Below are 21,737 nucleotides of genomic sequence, written 5' to 3' on the forward strand. Positions count from 1 at the left end.
AAACAACTTCCTTTTAATGCGACGCTGCCAAGTGAGCAGCAAAACAAACACTGAACAAAAACAGGTTCGCGCCAACGAAAAAGAACGACACACGAAACCCTACAGGGGCAATTGGAAGCGTGCGACGACAATCGCCAAGTTGGTGGTTATTGACACTAGGCTTGTAGTGTACATAAGATAAGTACCCCCCTTTCACAGTGTCTGCTCTCACTGCGGCCGGCCCAACTCATCTCATCTCCAGGCTGCTTATCAGGAGGGTGTGCCTCCTCTGTCAGGAGAGCCGGAGAACGCAGCTTCTCTGAGCACCTCAGGGGCTGCTGGGCCGTGAACAGGCCCATGTGACCCCGGGAGGGTCAAGTTTGAGCCCTTTATAACGACACGAGTGACATCACGGCTCGAGCTGACAAGTCAAACATGTCGCTAAACACAAAAACATTTTGGCTTCCCCTGATTTGTTTGTGATTGAAAGTCATAACTTGTTGCATGGAAAAAATATGTTGTTCCAACACTTAGTAATGCATGGGAAATGTGTAGGAATGTACAGTTAAGCTTGTCAAACGGTATTAATATTCTCCATCGAGAGCAAACAACATCTGTAAACAGTGATCTCTTCAGACAAAACCAAACATTTGAAGAAGAAAAAACCTCTAGACATCACAATATTTAAAGAGAACTATCACATGATTTATTGGCCGTTTCCAGATGTCTTTAATTACTTCTCTTTGGCTTGGAGTCGATGAATGTTTATTTTTTCTGTCATTTAAAGCTTTTCCTTGCTTTGATATCATATGGAAATGAAACATTTTTGATGGTAAATGTGAACCATATGCTGTTAAGTGCTTGATGAAGTGCAGAGTTTGGGGTCTGGTAGGGTCTTCACCCCCGGGCGATCGCCTCACAGACACACCATGTGACAGGCCAGCACGACGCTGGAGTCACCAGGCAGCATGGGCACTGGACAGTACACACACACACACCTCTCTCTACACACACACACACACACACACACACCTCTCTCTACACACACACACACACACACACACACACACACACACCTCTCTACACACACACACACACACCTCTCTACACACACACACACACACACACCTCTCTCTACACACACACCTCTCTCTACACACACACACCTCTCTCTACACACACACACACACCTTTCTCTACACACACACACACACACACCTCTCTACACACACACACACACCTCTCTCTACACACACACACACCTCTCTACACACACACACACACACACACACACACACACACACACCTCTCTCTACACACACACACACACACACCTCTCCACACACACACACACACACACACCTCTCTACACACACACACACCTCTCTCAACACACACACCTCTCTCTACACACACACACACACCTCTCTCTCTACACACACACACACCTCTCTCTCAACACACACACAAACCGCACAGACACACACACACACACCTCTACACACAGAGACACACACACAAACCACATGGCCACACACATGCCCATGCACACCTCTGCATGTACACAAACCACACAGATTCACGCACGCACGTTTCTCTCTACACACACACATACACACACACATGCACACCCCTCCTCACACATGCCTGTATACACACACACACACCGTGACTGAGTGATGGTCTGAGTGTGGAGGGCGTGTGTAAGCTTCATAGGGTGTCTTAACAAACTGCACCGTAAACACAGAGATAACAGGGTGTCATAACAACGGACTCAATATCACAGCCCTTCCATAGAGAACGAAGATTCATTTTCCCGCGTTGTGAAAAGCAGAGAGCGAACTATAGAAGGAAGGATATTGCTGGAGAAGGAAGAGGTCAACATGACGGAGGCCTGCGTTTACGTAACAGGAGGGAGATCAATATCATCGTGAAGAGGGAGGGTGTATGGTCGTCTCTGCACTACAATGAAGTGTTGTCATGTCTCCAGCTACACCCATATCTCTAATGAAGTAGCGCAGTGTCTCCAGCTACACCCATATCTCTAATGAAGTAGCGCAGTGTGTCTAGCCACACCCATATCTCTAATGAAGTAGCGCAGTGTGTCTAGCTACACCCATATCTCTAATGAAGTAGCGCAGTGTGTCTAGCTACACCCATATCTCTAATGAAGTAGCGCAGTGTGTCTAGCTACACCCATATCTCTAATGAAGTAGCGCAGTGTCTCCAGCTACACCCATATCTCTAATGAAGTAGCGCAGTGTCTCCAGCTACACCCATATCTCTAATGAAGTAGCGCAGTGTGTCTAGCCACACCCATATCTCTAATGAAGTAGCGCAGTGTGTCTAGCCACACCCATATCTCTAATGAAGTAGCGCAGTGTGTCTAGCCACACCCATATCTCTAAGGACTTACCATTTGTTCTTCCTCCTTATGTAGTCTTTCTCAGTGAGGTTAACGAGGTAAATCATTGGCTTGGACGTCAAAAACAAGTATTTGTTCAACACTTCGATCTGTGACAGACAGAGAGAGGGCAAGAACTCAGGCTCCAAACTTTCCAAACCTTTGAGGAACACGCAGGGAGAAAAAAGCAAAGCCAAATCAAACTAGGGCTCTGGTCTGCGCTTCACAGGGAGGCTTCTATAAAGCCTCTAGATCACCATCAGCATAGGCAGATGTCATGTAGTTTGTTAAAAAGTAATATCGAAATACCACCAAAAAAACACAGCGTGCACATTAACTTGGTCATTTGCATAGCAGACTTTCTGCTCAAAAAGAAGCAGTTGGACTTTCAGGCCAGATGAAAAGATTAGCATGATAAATCACATTGGTACATTTTGGAGGGTAACACGAAAGCCTTACCTCCTTGTCGTTCCAATCGGGACAGTAGCGGACATGTTTCTTTTCATCCAGTACCCAGGTCTTGATTTTGCACATTACATCCTGTTTGGGATTAAAAGAGAATGAACAAGAAGCCATTAAAGGAGATGAAACAGAATATAAACCCAGCAGGGTACAGGGTAATTATTTCCTAAATGCATGGCATCCTGATGCCAAAATGAACAATGCATGCTCGTATTCAGAGAGCAGAGGCCTAGTGTTGACAGGGACAGCACGCACAAGGCCCCCCCCCTCCTCCCCCCTTACCTCCCCCCCTCCCCTCCCCCCATCTTCTAAATGAGGACTAAATGCCTTTGAGGGAATCTCACTTGACAAACACTGATACTCCACGAGGACCGACCACACGTAAAGTGAGAGCAGAGAGAGAGAGAGAGAGAGAGAGAGAGAGAGGGGGGGGGGGGAGAGAGAGAGACGAGGAGCGAGAGAGAGAGAGAGAGAGAGAGAGAGAGAGAGAGAGAGAGGAGGAGAGAGAGAGAGGGGGGGAGAGAGAGAGAGGAGGAGAGAGAGAGAGAGAGAGAGAGAGAGAGAGAGAGAGAGAGAGAGAGAGAGAGAGAGAGAGAGAGAGAGAGAGAGAGAGAGAGAGAGAGAGAGAGAGAAATGTGACGCTTTCGGCTAAGTTGGTTTTAGTAATGTGTGAATTCTTTGCTGTTCCCCTGCCTCGCTGCCTCGCTGCCTCGCTGCCATGTGCACTCGAGAGAGTGCCAGTCAGGTACTAATTAAGCCCTGTTACTACTGGCGAAAACATTAAGCTTTTCCTGCTCCCTTCTCCACGTTCATTACCGAGGCAGTTGTGGGCTGGACCACAGGCAGGCAGGACTGGGCCCTGACAGGGTCTGGAAGCAGGGATGGGAGGGAACAGGGGTGGGAGGCGGTTATAACATTTGTAATAAAGAAATTGAGCCTATTATTGTTGATCCGGCCCCCACAGAAATTAGCGGAACACATTCTTTTTTTGTTCCTGTCAACTTAACCTCCCCCTTCATATAAAACTCCCCCACCCCCGGCAACAGCCCCCCCCTCCGCCCCACCCCCAGCAACAGCCCCCCCCCACCTCCTCCTTCTTCCTCCCCGAACCCCTCGCAGCACTTCACAATCACACTCCCCTTTGAAAGAACAGAGGCAAGGAGCCTGCCAGAGCCTCAATTACACAATGGCAGAGAAACCTCCACACAGTGACCCCCAGCCAGCTGCATTCTCCCTCCGCGCATCTCTCTCCGCAGGAATCCTAAAGGCCTTTTAGTCAGGCAGCCAGAGTGCAGCCAGCGGGAGAGAGGGGCAGGGAGAGCGCCGCGCACTCCGCCCGCGCCGGCCCAAGTCTTCACAGAGAGATTAATCATCTGTGAAATGGAAACAGCAAACGTCCAGTGACACAGGCTGAACCCGCTCCAGGACTCCCTCATCAGCTCGCGGGCCGCCGTGCCGTGCCGCTCTAACAGGCAGGTGTTAATAAAAGGCATATGGGGCCCCCAGGGGTCACACACGTACGCCTGCCGCCGGGAGACGACACTCGGGGGCCCACGGCTCTTATCATTGTTTGTTAAGATGTGGGAGTTTGGGGATTCAGCTGACAAAAGACGAGAAATGTTGTCTTTGGTTAATGTGTGGGGCCGCGTATTAAAAATAATAACTAAACAGATTTTGTTTATCGTAACGTCAACATCCGAACTGTGTGTGTGAATGTGCCAACTCGTGTTGGCACGTTGTTGATCATGATGTGTCTCTCATTTGGGAGCCCAGTTAAATTCTGTGAATTGGATAGCATGTTATGAATCGGATATCTGAAATATCACACTCTACGTACAACAGAACGACATTTCTGTCACGAACCGTACTGAGGACACGAATGTACGAACATCAGAATTATATAGTTTCACCTTCATACACACAAAAATAAAACCGTAAATGCTCCTTTAAAAGATGGAGCACTCTGGGAAAATGAGGTGCAACTACGGAAATTAGTGTTTAATTCCAAGTTCTTGTTAATTACTCGGTAAGTGCCAAATCTCAGGATGCAATTACCATTTAAATAGTTACGTGGTATTTACCTTGTTATTTTATAGCACTTGGAGCGCTATAAACGTGTAGCTCCACTCATCTCTCTAATGTTGAGAAGAGGTTCTATATGAGGCAGCAGATGTGACGCGTACCAGACCAGACATGTCAACAGCAGGATCTTCTGAGGAACCAGCCTTTTCTCCCCCACCCCAAGAATCAAACGACACTGAATGTCTCTAACACCAAACTCAGCCTGGAAGAGGATCATTCCCCCCTCCTCTGAAAGCTCTACACAAGGCTTTGATGGGGACCATTCTTCCACGAGCAAAAGGAGCTTTCTATAGATTCCGTTTGGCAAGGCAGAGTGAGAGAGGCACACAACCTTTGACAAGTAATGTAGATCATTTTTTATTCATTGCCTAAAATTGTCAGCAATTATGTGTGTCAGCGCCCACCTGCCTGGCCTGAATGCTTGTCCTTCTGGAGGGAGAGGGGAGGGATTACACTGGGGGGGGGCGGGGGGGGGGGGGCTACCGGCCGGGGGGGGGCCGTGAGGCAGGTGAAATGGCCCCTCTCGTTAGCGTAATGAGCGGTCAGAGCCCGCATGTGCCGGCGGCGCCTGAAAATTTGGGCGTTCGGGGCTCCCTCTGAAAGGCCAGATTACCTCTCGCTTACTGGCCCATTCTGCATCGGGGTCAGTCTCCCCCTGCCCTGTGCGGTGATGGTGTCAGCCCATCAGCGCTCCACCAGCGCTCCCGCTGCTCCCTGCATCCCCACAGCACAGGGAGCCACGGCAGGCTGTTCCCGCACAGCTTCATTACCCTAACAGCATGGCCATGTTTGTTGTGGATCCACATGCAATCGGATCTGATAGGGACACGGCGCTCGGATTCTCCTCCTAATCGCACCATCTATTCTCAGCGTGCCTAGGCTGCAGTGGAGCCCAGAAGGTTCTGTCAAAGCACATTCCAAACATTTATTGTATTCATATCGCGATGTAGGCCTGTGGGTCATCCATTGTATGGCCTCACCCAATTTCCCCCCTGAGCTGCTGTGGGTGCGAGAGCGCTCCGGAGAGCTGTGCTGTGATTTGAGTATTACTTCAGATGAAAAGAGGCTTGTGGAAACACTTTCATTAGCCCGGCACTGTGACCCGGGGGCAGCAGCTGAATAAGTAACTCTCTATTAATGATTCCTACAGCAGAAAACCCCCTGACCCCCGATCACTTTCAATCTCAGAAAAGAGAAGAAATGGGGCAGAGGGAGGAGGAGGGAGGGAGGGAGGGAGGGAGGGAGGGAGGGAGGGAGGGGGAGGACGACTTATGGAGGGCGATGTTTTGGAGAAGGGGTGGATACATATTGTTTTCCCTGTGGCGGTTGTGTGGGAGGGCTATTATTTGAGGCGTACTGTGAGGCGAGCTGTGGGCATGCTGGGACATTCACTCACATATTCAGGTTTGAGCTTCTTCTCGTCACCCCTGATGGCCGACTTCTCCAGCTTGTCAATAATGGGTCCGATCATCTCCTCATCCTTCATCCTCAGCTCCTCGTGGATGATCTCCATGTCCCTCACAGGGTCCACCGTGCCCTCCACGTGGATGATCTCCTCATCATCAAAAGCGCCTGCAGCAGGACGATAGGACACAGCACACACTGGATCAGCTCCACTACACACCTCGGGCAACGCAATGTGCGTCCTGTGCATTCTCAGGACACATGCTGATACACACACACATACACAGATAAATACACACACACACACACACTGATAAACACATACACACACATACACAGATAAATACACACACACACACTGATAAACACACACATTGATACACTGATAAATACACACACACATGCACTGATAAACACACACACTGATACACTGATAAATACACACACACATGCACTGATACACACACACACTGATATACTGATAAATACACACACACATGCACTGATACACACACACACTGATACACTGATAAATACACACACACATGCACTGATACACACACTGATACACTGATAAATACACACACACTGATACACTGATAAATACACACACACATGCACTGATACACACACACACGCACTGATAAACACACATTGGAAATCACACACACAAAACGTAATCAATGACAATGTTTGTTTCTGGAGTAAAATGTTGAACTATGACAAATGAGACCCAACAATGATGACTTTTCACTGAGAATATTGGAAAAAGAAAATCTACCACATCAAGCGGCGCAGTGGGAGTCAACCAATAGTCATACCATCTATGACAGATCACATATGGCTATTTTACTCAAAACCAAAACACTTATATTGTTTACCAATCAGCTTGTCAACTTGCAGTCATGGTAAATTCCTTAAACCATTGTGGGCTTTCACTTCCTTAAATTGAGAACTTGAGGTCTAAACCAATTTTAGTAGAGCAATATGTGAGCCTTGCCAAAGCAATGTTTGGCTTTTGTTGTTCAGTGGAACAAAACAAGTCTTCTGTCCTAGTTCCAGACTCTAAGTATCTCTGGCGTGCAGTTGTGGGTAATCCTAATTTGACAAGGCAACTTCAAATTAGTAAGTTTTCTTCACGCTTACACACTAAAATCTGGTACAGCGACCTCAGAAAAGAAGTATCAACTTCCATTTCTGCAACGTACAGTATATGCAGTGGCATCTCCTGTCTTAACCAATGGCCTATTGTAGCCACCGTGCTTCTGCACAGTGATTAGATAATGAGACACTACAGCACATCGTTTAGTGGCTCTTAGCCTACTGGTTCCCCAGCAGGCTCTGGAGTTCAGCCCGCGGCCCGCAGGGCCGCCGGGGAACAGGACAGGGGGCAGGCCATCTGTCACACCGGCCTGACACCCTTTCACTCCAGTGATAGCCTTAGCACCGGCCTTCTCTGCACAGTGTCAGGACAGCGATCACTATAGTTGAGCCTGATAGCAGCCGACAAGATTCCTCGCTTCCACCCGGATTGGCGTACGGACCAGCATTGAGAATGTACTTTCACTGGTTTTCAGAAGCCATCAAACCATCAAAAGACACGTAGGCAAGCCCCAGTTTACGAAAAGAATTCCAGTTCGCATTTGCAGGCTTGCGAATCTATGGAATGTTTTGGTAAAAACATTAAAATAATTCACATGTAGCACTGACATACTTGACGTAAGGAGAAGGCTACAGTATTTCATCTGCCTAGGTAGTGGATGTCAGGCCAATGACACCTGGGCGTTGAGTGTTGCAGTGTTGATGAATGGTGCCTGCTACAGTATGTTTGGCATCTGCGTGTTGGGGTTACTTAATGGCGGCAGGTAGCAACACTCAGGGGCAAGTGTTGAGTCCTCTGTGAGGAGACTGTTGACAGGTGAAGCCTTGTGAGAAAACGACGTCATCAGGACGATTCGTGCCACTCAGCGTGACGGCCATACTTCTTCAAGTTTCAACAATGATTCACGCAGAAAATATTGATGATTCATTGTGCTGGAATGAATTATTAACTGTAATATAAGACAAGTTTGTTTTATAGAGTAATTTATATCTTGATTTCGTGAGCAGACAGAGAAATAAGATCACTAGGAGTCTGTAAGTACATTTCCCTCTTTACTGATTTATGTGTCTTTGGTCGGAGGACTTCACTGCGCCCTTTGCCAACACCACTTGAAATAAAGACAGCTTTTCAATTATCAAGGCAAAATGAAAAACAATAATTGATCATCCATGTTATCCAACATGCCACTTTAGTTAATACGTGGCAAGAGTTACAATATGTGAGGTAAAAAACTGTTGACAACGGAACAATCTTAAATAACCCAACCATGCTGAACAATGATATAGCCCATTAGGATCAACAGCAGAATGACTGATCAAAAAGATATCCAACTTTCCCCTGGTGATCTATTACACGAGTCAACAGAAGCCTGACACTTAGGTGCAAGCTGTCATCATGAACGTCGTCCTCATGGGGAAATGAACTTATCCAATTACTCTTTGCCTAATCAGGCTGTTTTGGTTCCTCTCGTCTTCCAGAGGTACTCCACAATATAAACAGTTCACTTACGCCAAACATAAAGGGGCTAATCAGTGGAATTATTGTTTTGCTGCTTCAATTTGCCAGCTCCCAGCTTCTACACTGATTGGAATGAAAATGTGCTATTGTGTGAGCTGTTCCTACATGAACTTTAGGTGAAAATAATGCAAGAATATACATACTGACAAAGGGCTCTGATGTGTAATTTCTAATAAAAAAAAGAAAACCTTTCATGTAGACTGCTGACGGAGATGCCTAAGGACTCGAGGGCCTCTTTCTGTGCATTCTGATATAACAATGAGAAATTCAGACGTCTCAAACAAGCTTGATAACTATTAGTGAGTTGATGATCAACAGTCTGTGACGTTGTCGTGATCTCTTGCTACCCTCGTGGAGGGGCTCCTTAATGACGCCACCCTGCCCGCTCATCCACCCTCACTCATCCACCCTCACTCATCCACCCTCACTCATCCACCCTCACTCATCTCATCCACCCTCACTCATCTCATCCACCCTCACTCATCTCATCCACCCTCACTCATCCACCCTCACTCATCTCATCCACCCTCACTCATCCACCCTCACTCATCCACCCTCACTCATCCACCCTCACTCATCTCATCCACCCTCACTCATCCACCCTCACTCATCCATCCTCACTCATCCACCCTCACTCATCTCATCCACCCTCACTCATCCACCCTCACTCATCCACCCTCACTCATCCACCCTCACTCATCTACCCTCACTCATCCACCCTCACTCATCCACCCTCAGTCATCCACCCTCACTCATCCACCCTCACTCATCTACCCTCACTCATCCACCCTCACTCATCCACCCTCACTCATCTCATCCACCCTCACTCATCTACCCTCACTCATCCACCCTCACTCATCTACCCTCACTCATCCACCCTCACTCATCCACCCTCACTCATCCATCCTCACTCATCCACCCTCACTCATCTCATCCACCCTCACTCATCCACCCTCACTCATCCACCCTCACTCATCTCATCCACCCTCACTCATCCACCCTCACTCATCCACCCTCACTCATCTCATCCACCCTCACTCATCCACCCTCACTCATCCACCTTCACTCATCCACCCTCACTCATCCACCCTCAGTCTCCACCGACTACTATACATTCCAAGGTAATTTGCTTTAATTAATTTCGCCTAATTTCACATTCACATTTACTTCCCACCAGCCCTATTCAGGCTTTAGAGCTGGGGAACAATCTCCTCTTAAGGAGGAGAGGAGAAGAAGAGGAGGGAGGGGGGGGCAAGGAGGGAAATCTCCACAATTAGTCCTTTAACGACAGGGTCTGGGGAGGCCTCTAGAGAAGACAGCCCTTACGAGCTGCGACACACAAAGCCACAAGCAAGACTGGAAGAAAAAAAGAGAGGGGAAAAAAGAGCGTGGTTTCAGGAGTCATGTCTATCTCGCAATTAACATTTCACGACTTCATTTCAAATACGGTATGTTTTGAAGAGGCCATTAGCAGGTGTGCCTTTATGGACAAAACAAAGGAGTGTGTCTAACAAGAGGAAGAATTGGGGTAGAATGGCCTGACCAGAGACAGTCTGATCAGAGACAGTCTGACCAGGGACGGTCTGATCAGAGACAGTCTGACCAGGGACAGTCTGACCAGAGACAGTCTGACCAGGGACAGTCTGATCAGAGACAGTCTGACCAGGGACAGCATGGAGGAGGGGGAGTGGGCAGGAGACAATTTGCCTACAGGGGAGAGTACAGAGAACTAACGGTTGTTACATCTTCTCTCCTTACAAAGTTTCTCCTTCATTTTTTCAAGTGTCAAGTGTCCAGTTTAAGTCTAGTGTAGTCGGCCACAGCATGCAAATGAAAAAATGTCCATGAAAAAAATATAATAAAATGCCATCTCCTTTTTCTTATCTTAAAATCAATTTTCAAAAAAAAATGGTCTTTATTGGATAGAGACAGGTAGACAGTAAATGTAGGGGGGAGAGAACCAAACATGGGCTGCTGTGTTAGGGCCTCTACCCACATGGAAGGCGCTCTACCCAGTCAGCCACCACCTTGACCCTCCCCCCTCCACCACCACCCCCGAGAATAAACATGCTCCCCAGTTCTAGACATCCATTGACCGTGGTAGAAAAAACTTCTGCACCAAAAAGGTCACATGCTCACACACCCCTCTCCTCATTCCCTGAGGCGTGGGGGAGTAGAGCGCTCTATAAAAGCATTAGGCTTGAGGAGGCCATGTACTGTATATTCAGGTTATAAGGACCAAACATTTCAACTCCACACCCAGGGCAAGTAAGAGGGTGAGGAGGCTTCCATATCAGGCACAAAGACAAGAAACTGGAAGCGTTTCCGAATCAATCCTGATCACTCTGCCTCCTTTCATGTTGCTACCTGGGAAGATATGTGGTCAACATAAGTCAGTGAAATGACAGTATTCACCAGCCGTTGACTTCCTGTGCGTGTTTTTACATGTAAGAGAGGTGAAAGCACACAAGGAGTTGCTTGCATTCCAGGCTCCCCTTTAAGATCTTCTATGCAAACTTGGTACCGCAATTCTCCTGGTATTCAAAGCAGTAAAAGGTCTTTATGAGCCTGTCAGAAACGAACATCACGGACATCTTCCAAACATAAAATCATGCGCAACGAAGACAGGATTATTTATGTTTATTCCGAAAATATTGTGTGTGCTGATGTTACACACATCCTGAAAATCATGAATAGAATTTCAGACTTCCCGGACGACCGACTGCATGTGGAACGTTAGCTTATTGAGCTTTTCTGTGTATCGCAAAAACAGAAAATAGACATGCACCTCAAAACATCTCAAATGGTAGGTTTGTGCCGTTGTGCAATACACATGTTTTCAACATGATCCCGTATTTCAAAATAGATTATAGACAAATGACAGTGCTTCATGTTATGAATATCAGTACCTTGCGAGGGGCCTGTCGTTTCAGTGTAATCTACAGTCAATTGCAGGGGTGCAGGCAGACCCAGGAGGAACAACATATGAAATGTATGAAATTTTTCTGTCATTTTTTTGTCTGGTGAAAAACTATAGGTGAGTGCACATTTGACTAAGACGGCAATCTCACCCACTTTCATATTAATGCATTTGAAGAATAAATGTCTTGGGCAGAAGCTAGTTTTTATGAACTCTGATAGACAAAAAATAGTGTTCATTTCTTTTTCCTATGAGTTCTCCTCTGTCATTTACTTTTCAAGCCATGGAGTCTGAGGGGGTCTTGATTGAAAGGAACCATCTTATGCACAAGACTGTTGTCCCACATCATTCAGAGAACAAACCTTTTTAGATCCTTAACTACCATAGCACTACTGATTGCACAGGCACCAGCAATTTCCTAACCAACCGCCACCTGAACAATGATGTGTTCAGCTTTCAGACCCTCCAGCCTTTCAAAGGTGAATCATTTCACAGTTTGGAACGAGATCTCCATAGCAACTCCTCTTTGAGGGGTTTAGAATCACCATCCAATAATTCTATGATCATCGGGACCAGCCATTCCCAATGGTTCCTTTCAAAGCGGACAGGAAGGAGGGGGGCAAGAGGAGGAAGCTGAAGGATTCTACAGTCTATTTCAGGCAATTCATACAGCCGTGCCATTAGAATTCAAAATATTTCGACCTTCAATCACCAAGCATGTTATCTGGAGCTGTGGTGATCTCCAGTCAAGATGGGTAGACATTTTACTCTAATCACCCAAGATGAGTGGAGGATGACAAACCCTCTTCATTCAGCCTGAATCAAAATGCTCATTTAAACGCTCTGACAGTATCTCAACACAGCCCGCAACACACAAGAGGTGCTTTCTGGTCTCCGCCAGTGGAAAAAGAGCAAAACATGTTATGTGGGTTTTCTCTGTGTCTAAATGAAATCATATCTGTTTAAAACGGGTTGATTTGAATGCACGAGACACTTACAACATACTGGCTGCATTTCTGATGTGAATCATGTGTGCTCTTACATAAATAGGAAGTAACTGATCCAATTATTTATTTTCCCTCCTCATTAAATGCAATTCTGAAAGGATTGCAATCATTTTATATCACTAGAATACTTGGAAACGGAGATGGGGCCATTTCAGTTACATTTCAGTTTTCTTTTTTCTTTCTTTTTTTGGGGAGATTGAAAGTCAATGTAAAATCTATATAAAGATCATATTTGCTCCTTTAAAAACAGTCACAACATATTGTTTTAAACGTAGGTGTCATTGCAGTCGACAGTGTTATTTTCATCACAAACCTGCCCAGCATGTGAGTTTACATTGGCAGTGAAGGTTTAGTCAATAAGACAAAGACCCATTGTCATACAAAGCTAAGATTAAAGCGTCACATCCATACTGTATGTCATACTATCTTAAAACAGTGCATGTACCTCCATTTCAGAACTGTGGGAAATGACAACAATTTAGTGACAGCTTATCAGAGAAATCCATACAGAATTGCTGCCTTTCATGCGACTGAACGATCACTTGCCAGACAGTGGTGGTTCTCCACACAATGAAACAAACCCGCACTGTTGGCTGGTGGACACAGATACAGGCTAGTGCATTCACTGCAGAGTTCCCAGGTTATAGGAGGAGGATATCAAACAATATGGTGAGTTATCTAATCTCAGCACTAGAGATGCCAGTCTAACCTTGGTTTCCACCATTTAACACTGCACGAGTCTCGTATGTGTGTTCAATATCATTATTTTTTATCTGCTGGCATCAGAAGGATTTTACATTTTACCGCGGATAAACACAGCGTTAGCTACTATCATGTCGAGGGGTCAACTGTGAGCTAAGGAGATACAAACGGCTCCTGTTCTACCACGGCACCAGTATGAACCACGGAGAGGACAGTGATCCACTACCACAGCATGTCACACTTGGACATGGCCTGCATGCAGCTCAATGCAGAGTAGTTCAGATGCTGGACTGACTGGCGTGTCAGGAAGCATCAGGAAGTCTCATTGCTGGAAACCCAAGCAGAGGGAATAGGTGCAGGGGGTGAGGGGGGCCAGGGGGGTGAGGGGGGTGAGGGGGGCCAGGGGGGCCAGGGGGGTGAGGGGGGTGAGGTGGGCCAGGGGGGCCAGGGGGGCCAGGGGGGTGAGGGGGGTGAGGGGGGCCAGGGGGGTGAGGGGGGCCAGGGGGGTGAGGGGGGGGCAGGGGGGTGAGGGGGGGCCAGGGGGGCCAGGGGGGTGAGGGGGGTGAGGGGGGTGAGGGGGGCCAGGGGGGTGAGGGGGGGCCAGGGGGGTGAGGGGGGTGAGGGGGGCCAGGGGGGTGAGGGGGGGTGAGGGGGGTGAGGGGGGCCAGGGGGGTGAGGGGGGTGAGGGGGGCCAGGGGGGTGAGGGGGGGGCAGGGGGGCCAGGGGGGTGAGGGGGGCCAGGGGGGTGAGGGGGGGCCAGGGGGGCCAGGGGGGTGAGGGGGGCCAGGGGGGTGAGGTGGGCCAGGGGGGTGAGGGGGGTGAGGGGGGCCAGGGGGGTGAGGGGGGGGCAGGGGGGCCAGGGGGGTGAGGGGGGGCCAGGGGGGCCAGGGGGGTGAGGGGGGTGAGGGGGGCCAGGGTGGTGAGGGGGGTGAGGGGGGCCAGGGGGGTGAGGGGGGCCAGGGGGGTGAGGGGGGGCCAGGGGGGTGAGGGGGGTGAGGGGGGCCAGGGTGGTGAGGGGGGGCCAGGGGGGTGAGGGGGGCCAGGGGGGTGAGGGGGGTGAGGGGGGCCAGGGTGGTGAGGGGGGGCCAGGGGGGTGAGGGGGGCCAGGGGGGTGAGGGGGGGCCAGGGGGGTGAGGGGGGCCAGGGGGGTGAGGGGGGCCAGGGGGGTGAGGGGGGCCAGGGTGGTGAGGGGGGGCCAGGGGGGCCAGGGGGGTGAGGGGGGCCAGGGGGGTGAGGGGGGCCAGGGGGGTGAGGGGGGCCAGGGTGGTGTACAGGAGAGTTGGTGACCTGTGGTGTCTTGTCTTAGGCAGACAGCATCCCACAGGCTTCTACTCACTGCTGAGGCACTGGGAACACTTAGCCTGTTAAACATTCCCTCATGAAATCTGGGAACATCGACCATTCAAAAGAATCAGCTTTCAGGATGCCAAAATGCCCCTTAATAGTTTTTGGAAGGTTTTGTTGAAAGCAAATCCACTGTTTACACAGTCTCTTCAAAGCTATTAGGGGTTGAGAAATATTCATAACAGGCACACTACTGGGAGGGTTGAGCAACTTAGATTTGACATACTTTAAAGTTCCAAGAACAAGCAGAGAATATTGTCTGACCACTGCCTGGCTTACAAAAGGCAACAGCTAAAGATGTGGGGGCAGCATGGTTCTGATCATAACTCTAAACATCATAAATAAGCAACAAAAAAATCTAGAATTACAATGGACCATTCCGGAAAGCGTTAGGGATAGGTTTAAAGAATGTAAAATGGTAATAGTAAGGAAAGATGTTGAGCTGTCTACTGAATCTCTAAAGCTTCACAAGTTTTCCTCTCTTCAAACTCGAGGCATCCAGCCATAACCCAGGAACTAACAAACACAACACAAAACAGCTCTGCCTTGTAGCATGAGTTAGTCAGATGTTTTCAGAAACCCGTTTCTAATTTTCTCAGACACAAACATACCATTGCCGACCAGAAGAAGTGTGTTTGGCACAACCGTATAATTAAGCAATATAAAAGAAGTGCCTGGAATACTGTAGACTGTTGTGTCTGACACCAGATAAAACATTCCTGTAATTACTAAACAAAGCAATGTTTTAATGGTTAACTTGTGGAACATACTACTCTCCAAGGAGTTTAAAGGGAAAAACAATGTTATGTCAAAACAGATAGTTGTAAATTCAAAGTAAGGCCCTTCCATGATTTCATTGTCGCATTTAAAACCTGTTTCCTACAAGCTGAAGCAAAGTGGTTGGTTTGGGTTGAAGCACTAACCAAGGGCACAAAAGGGAAGTTTATCGAAACGGAAGCATTTATGCCTCTTTAAAATAAACAGTAGCAGTGTTTAAAAGCCAAATGAGTACACTTGTTATTGGTAATAAAGTCATCAGAGCTGTAGCCATGGTTACTACAGTATGGAATGTTTTGATATGTGTAAACATGTGAAGATGAAGCTTCTAAAAGATTGGCTTGCAGGACACATGGAATGAGGACAGCTTTCTCCTAAATGAACGGACGCAGTGTCTCTAACCATGTATGTATCTGTAGGACTGTTACAGAGGGTTCCTTGAGATCCACATGGCTGATTACAAGTGCTAAATGGTGGGAAATGGTTGTTTATTTATTTCCATGTGTTTCTAGACAGAACACATCTCTCAGAAGTTTCATCATCACAGCACAAATAATCTACAAGATAAACTGTGGTGTGCCACCTCTTCTAAAGCCATGGCGAGTGTTTTCCGCATGCAGCAAATTACGTGGAGATCTGACAGGCTTCACATTTGTATTCAAGTATTCATCCAAAGCAAGGTACAGTCCACCAGATGCACTCTGTCACAAGCAGTCCTTTGAGAAACGATTGGAAAATGGCATCGGAACCAAAATGACACACTTATACTGTCCACCAAGTAATCCGTAGCCAAGAGGACTTGGTAACAATGCAGGAAAATGGCCTGCATTGTAACCCTGTCCATTTGGTGGCTCTTCGCCTGCTACAACCGACTCACTAATCAGTGCTCTTTTCACATAATGGGAAAGTCAATAGCTGCATACAATCAGTAAACAAATTCAGCTATTTTTAAAAGAGCCTCTGTCTCCATTTTAGTAGCAGCAATTTAAATTATTCTAGCGTGTAACACTTTAATTGTGTAAGACAAAGACGATGTCGGAGACACAAAAGAACTTGAGGCAGGGAGAAAACTACAAGTGATTTCAAGGCTGCAATAGTGAGCTAGACAAGGGGAAAGTATTTTGTGGGGATTATTTTGCTGAGACACTCACATCTGTGTATTTATAGAGAACAAAAAGGTAGTTAGTCTGACAGATGAATCCATGTCACAACAACACAATAGAAAATCTGCTTCAAAATAACATGCACGTATATCATTTAGATGTATATGCTTTTAGTTTTTTTTTGCCTCTAATATATTCGTTCAAGAACCACATCAATAGAATTTAAAATAGATGTATTCTACTGGGGGTGGTCCAGTGGTCAATGGTTGGAAGGGACAATTCAAGACAAACTTTCCAACACAGTCTTTTCTACAACACAAGACACCTACAGACTGTTTTAATCTCAGAGCATCGTTTGAATTGTCCTACTGTACCTTTGTTTTGTCCGACTTTGATCAACTTTGACGTGTCAGGATCACGTTACAGTAATATGTGGTCAAATGAAACTGCTTAAGACTTCCATCAGAGTCTAGATATATTTCCCCACTTCACAGTGGGCTACCACTTCTGCTAGCCAGACGTTGGTCTGTTTCTCTTCCATTCTGGGGAGATTCCCAAAAGGAATGTGTGGTTTGGTTTGGCTTCACCATCCATGGTTGTTATGTTTATCTTGGCATCCCACAAATCCCACTGGCTCAGTGGAAGAGTAGAGCTAAAACAGGACGGTAAATGTTTTGAACAAGATAGCACATCGAGTGACTTGAAAATATGGATGGATTTTTTACATACCTAAAACTGTCTTACAATGCTGAGAGTGGAAATCAACAGCCTAGAAAGTGTTTCTAGGGCCCATAAGGGTGGTACAGGGAGCAGACAGTAAGAATGTCCCTACCAGTGTGGGGCCATTGAAAGATCCCCCATCAAAAAAAAATGGTAGAAAGGGTATTTATGGGTATTTATGTTACTTCACACATGAAGGCGTGATACAAAAATAATGTGCCCTCACCCATTTTCAAACCAAACCTATGCCTTTGTGCCAGGCCTAAGTTCAACTGTGACTCACGTGTCATGTGAAAGATGCCATCACAGGCACTAATGTGGGACAGGAAGGCGTTTCCTAGGCCTAGGCCGGCATGAGCCCCTTTCACCAGGCCTGCTATGTCCACCACATTCAGGAACGCCGGCACTTTGCTGAAGAACAGAACAGGTAGGAAAAACACAGGAAGCACAACAATTTCAGTCACGTGTACATATATGATAGCCTATACATAGCCAATAAGCAGTAGGAGTTGTCATGGACGGCCTGGGAAATGAAGAATCCATAAGGATGTTCTCATCCCCAACCCGTGAGATTATGAGGAATAGTGTCTAAAGTTTTGCCTTTTCTCATGGAAAAGTCATTGCGGAGTCATTATGACTCATGCTTAGACGCTGTGCATGCTGACGTGATGCCTTCTGAAGACATACTGTTGCAACACCTCCTCCAGTCAGACATTGATTCATTCAACTGATTTATCACCGTCTCTCACACTGAGCCGGTACGGCACCCTAAAGCCTCTCCTAACCTCTTATAGAAAGATATATGATAACCAGGGATTGACAGTTAAATGCTATCACTTCTTATTTAACCTGAAAGACCAAATAACACTGACAACTCCAGCGATTGGGGACAGAGAGAGCGTCTGACATCTTCAAGTCAGCAACCATTGCTTTATCTTTTCAGGTTTCTATAGTGCACCCTTTTTATACTCTGTCTCCTACATTTTGTCCAGGAAAGTCTGGAGTGTGAATAATCTGCGACCAGGGAGCCCCCATACCTGGCAGGCTTGTGGAATTGGCAGAGGAAATCATAGCGTTCGTCGGGGATAGGCACTCTGCTTTCATTTGGGTCAATGGTGCAGAAGGGGAAATTTTCAGCTGCAGCTTGACTCTTTGTCAGTACGTTGAAAAAGGTTGACTTCCTGGAAACACAAACAGCAGAGAGGTCAATACATCCCAGAACATGTTGGTGTATCCTGGTGGCTGGAGAGTGGGATGCTGGTTTATTCAGAGCCCCTGGAGAAGCCTTCAATACAGGGATGACTATTTCCTCAGAGTATGAAAAAGGTCAGTCTAATATATTGAACATTCGATCTTTAAAAAAATAAAATGGGCCTTGATTGTAAAACACTAAGCCCAATTACAAGGTCAGATAATCCTATAATGGATCAATTGTGCTTGGAATCCAGGGGGAAATGACTTTTTCTGACAGATCTAAGCTGTTGAACAGGATCCGCCAAATGCAGCCCCATGTTGTGCTCAGGGGGAGATTTCTGTTCCATGCCACAAGCACCTCAAGGGTTCTTCAGGTTGTACTGACTACTGAATGAATGCAAGTGTAATAATGGCCTGGCAGTTAACTATAATCCAGGACTTTCTATCTTCATCCCCTCACCTGGTGCTCAAGATTTGAATGATTGGTAGGTTTTAGGCTCCGAAGCCTACAGGACTGAAATTGCCTCAGATTGCTGAGGTGCATGAATGGGTTCACAAACCAGGATTGTTTTTAAAGTTGGCATGTATTTCAAGAATTGTTTGGGCTCAACCTCTTTCATATTTCAAATATTCATCTGCATTCAGTTTTCAGTGGCATGTATATGTATTTGCGAACTGATTTCCAGAGATGCCACGTTGAAGAGCGTCTTACAGATGAAGGAATAATTTTTAGAGGGAGATAATCTGTGTTTTGTCAGTCAGTACACGGCAGACTAAACCTGGAAGTGGCTCGAATGCGAAGATAAGATAGACTCTCTACAAAAACTAAGATAGACTCTCTACAAAAACTAAGATAGACTCTCTCTTCATTTTTATTCATCCGCCCCTCAGACCACCTAAGCGTGGCACCACTTGTAGTCCCAGTTTAACTACAGAGTCTGGGTGAGGGCAGGGGGCCATAGTGAGTCCCTCCCAACTGTGGAGGGTTTATCTTCAGTGGGCAGTCAAAGTTCGCAGGACTCCTGGTAGCATCCAGTTCAACTAGTACAGGATTAAGACTCGTGGGTTAGGGGGCTGTAGGATTTAACTTCAGGAACCTGTGGGCGTATGAGTTTTGCTGGGTAGGGTGTTCTACCTCTGTCTTAACAGCGAATGGCCTTCAGCTGTTTATTACATAACTTGTTAAAGCTGGTGAATATTTAATTTACGTTGAATTTTGAAACGGAATACATTCCTAGCGCACAGTTTGTGACCTTTCAGTTCCAGTGTCAATCTAACGCCATGTACATTCCATGTCCTGTGGTCACAGTCAGTTCCTTAATGTAGTATTTCATGGTGCTGGAAGTGCAGAATTATGGAATACAAAAAACTGTTTAAAGTAATACAGCTCATGTACTAACAGTTCATGTTAAATTCCTTATTCTATCCTCTATTGTCTTGGTTAAGAAAATTAAAAATAGTTCTGGTTGGCACTGGATGAATGAAAATTATGCATTTACTGAAGCACGGGTTCCACAGATTCCATGATTTAGCAAATACTTGTGTTACATTAAAATAACATTTAATTTAAGTTCCAGTTAAAAGTTGAGTAACATACCCTATATTGGGCAGTCCAACGATTCCTATTTTCAATGAGGTCCCAAACCGTCCAATCAGTGGTGGTGGCTGTGGCACATCATTCCCCTTTGCCTGATAAAGACATTAGTGATCACATCTTCAGTGAGTAAGATAAGAGCTGCATTCATTACCTAATCTTTACATCACCCTCCAGACACACATACGGGACACACCTTCTTGGGAGCCATTTCTTGATTTTGGATTTAGCTGCCTGCCTGCCAAAACCTGCTCAGAACGTCTTATGTAAAAGCATATATTGAATATGGAAACTGTGGAAGCCAGAAGCTGTTGCTATGGCTAGCTAGCACTCCTCCAATGCGTCCAGTCAGGCACCCGTGCGCTGGCTAACTCCCCTCTCTTAAAATAGGACACGCATCTGCTGCAGATGAAAGATGACACTGGTGGCTGGCTGGATTGCTGACCCACGTATCTATTATTAGCAAAAGTTTGTTATTAATATTAGCTGCTGTGCTCGTCTACTGATTAAAGCCTCGTGTCTATCACCATACTGCAAATGCTGAAACGTGCATGTATTGAGGCAGTGGTAAATAATAACGCCCGCATGTGCCATTGTTATCAAACAATACTAGTCAACTGGTGAATACTTCACAAACCTGTAACTTGACAGTACTTTACACGAGGATTGCTTTGCATGGAGACTTTCTGAATTGAAGAGGTTGAACCTCTTATCTATAGCGCACGGGTTAAATCACTACAAGTAGCTGTTTACTAGCAAAAGCACACTTGTATCTCTTTTCTCCCAACAGACTGTAATACTCAACACGAATAAATCTGTGCAAGTGCGTGCTATGAAGAACGTCTGCTGTAGCCTATAGCAGCTTCACTATACTGTGCTGATCACCTTTAGTATATTGTCTAATGACGCAACATTTTTGGTAAGCAACACAGAATGACTTGTCAACAAAAGAAGTTGAAACATTGGATGCAAAAATTCTGGTTGTACATTAGCAATGACACCACGCACAAGGATTACGCATGCATGGTCAGGTACGCACACAGATCAGGTTAAATCCTGTCAGCTTTCAAAATGAATGGAGAGCGGTGCAGTCAATTTGATGTCTGCATATGCTATTTTTCAGATCAATAATTATTCATGTCAGTTTGCAGATAAATACGACTTAAGTAGTGAAGGTAATAAATACAGAGTTCAAACTGGAGGCAGAGAGAAGAATGTTTTCTTTAAATTAAAACATAGACGATGTTAACGTAGGCCTAATTCGGAAAAAAAATCTAAGTGTTTGAATTAAACTAATCAGAATGTAGTAAGACCTGCTTGAATTGTTTTCCCTGCCTTGGACGTGAACAGGTGTGGGCTCTGTAGACTTCAACCATCCAGCAGGAGATTACACCGATTAGTTAATTGTCCACAAATAAGTATCCC

The 21,737-nt window shown here is 46.4% G+C and overlaps 1 protein-coding gene across 1 annotated transcript in view; it reads right to left on the minus strand.

Moving 5' to 3' along the window:
• The window catches only part of LOC134017837 (obg-like ATPase 1), a 38,580-nt gene extending 17,923 nt beyond the window's left edge, over nt 1-20,657 (minus strand). Inside the window, exons 1-7 of the mRNA XM_062457910.1 lie at nt 20,509-20,657; nt 20,316-20,407; nt 18,562-18,705; nt 17,808-17,935; nt 6,324-6,499; nt 2,843-2,923; nt 2,396-2,493 (exon numbers count right to left, since the gene is read on the minus strand). Coding sequence (XP_062313894.1) covers nt 2,396-2,493; nt 2,843-2,923; nt 6,324-6,499; nt 17,808-17,935; nt 18,562-18,705; nt 20,316-20,407; nt 20,509-20,523 — 734 coding nt within the window. The 5' untranslated portion in view covers nt 20,524-20,657. The remainder of the gene's footprint in view (nt 1-2,395; nt 2,494-2,842; nt 2,924-6,323; nt 6,500-17,807; nt 17,936-18,561; nt 18,706-20,315; nt 20,408-20,508) is intronic.
• Nucleotides 20,658-21,737: the final 1,080 nt, after the last annotated feature.

This window comes from Osmerus eperlanus, chromosome 3 (genome assembly GCF_963692335.1).
Source record: "Osmerus eperlanus chromosome 3, fOsmEpe2.1, whole genome shotgun sequence".
Lineage (NCBI taxonomy): Eukaryota > Metazoa > Chordata > Actinopteri > Osmeriformes > Osmeridae > Osmerus > Osmerus eperlanus.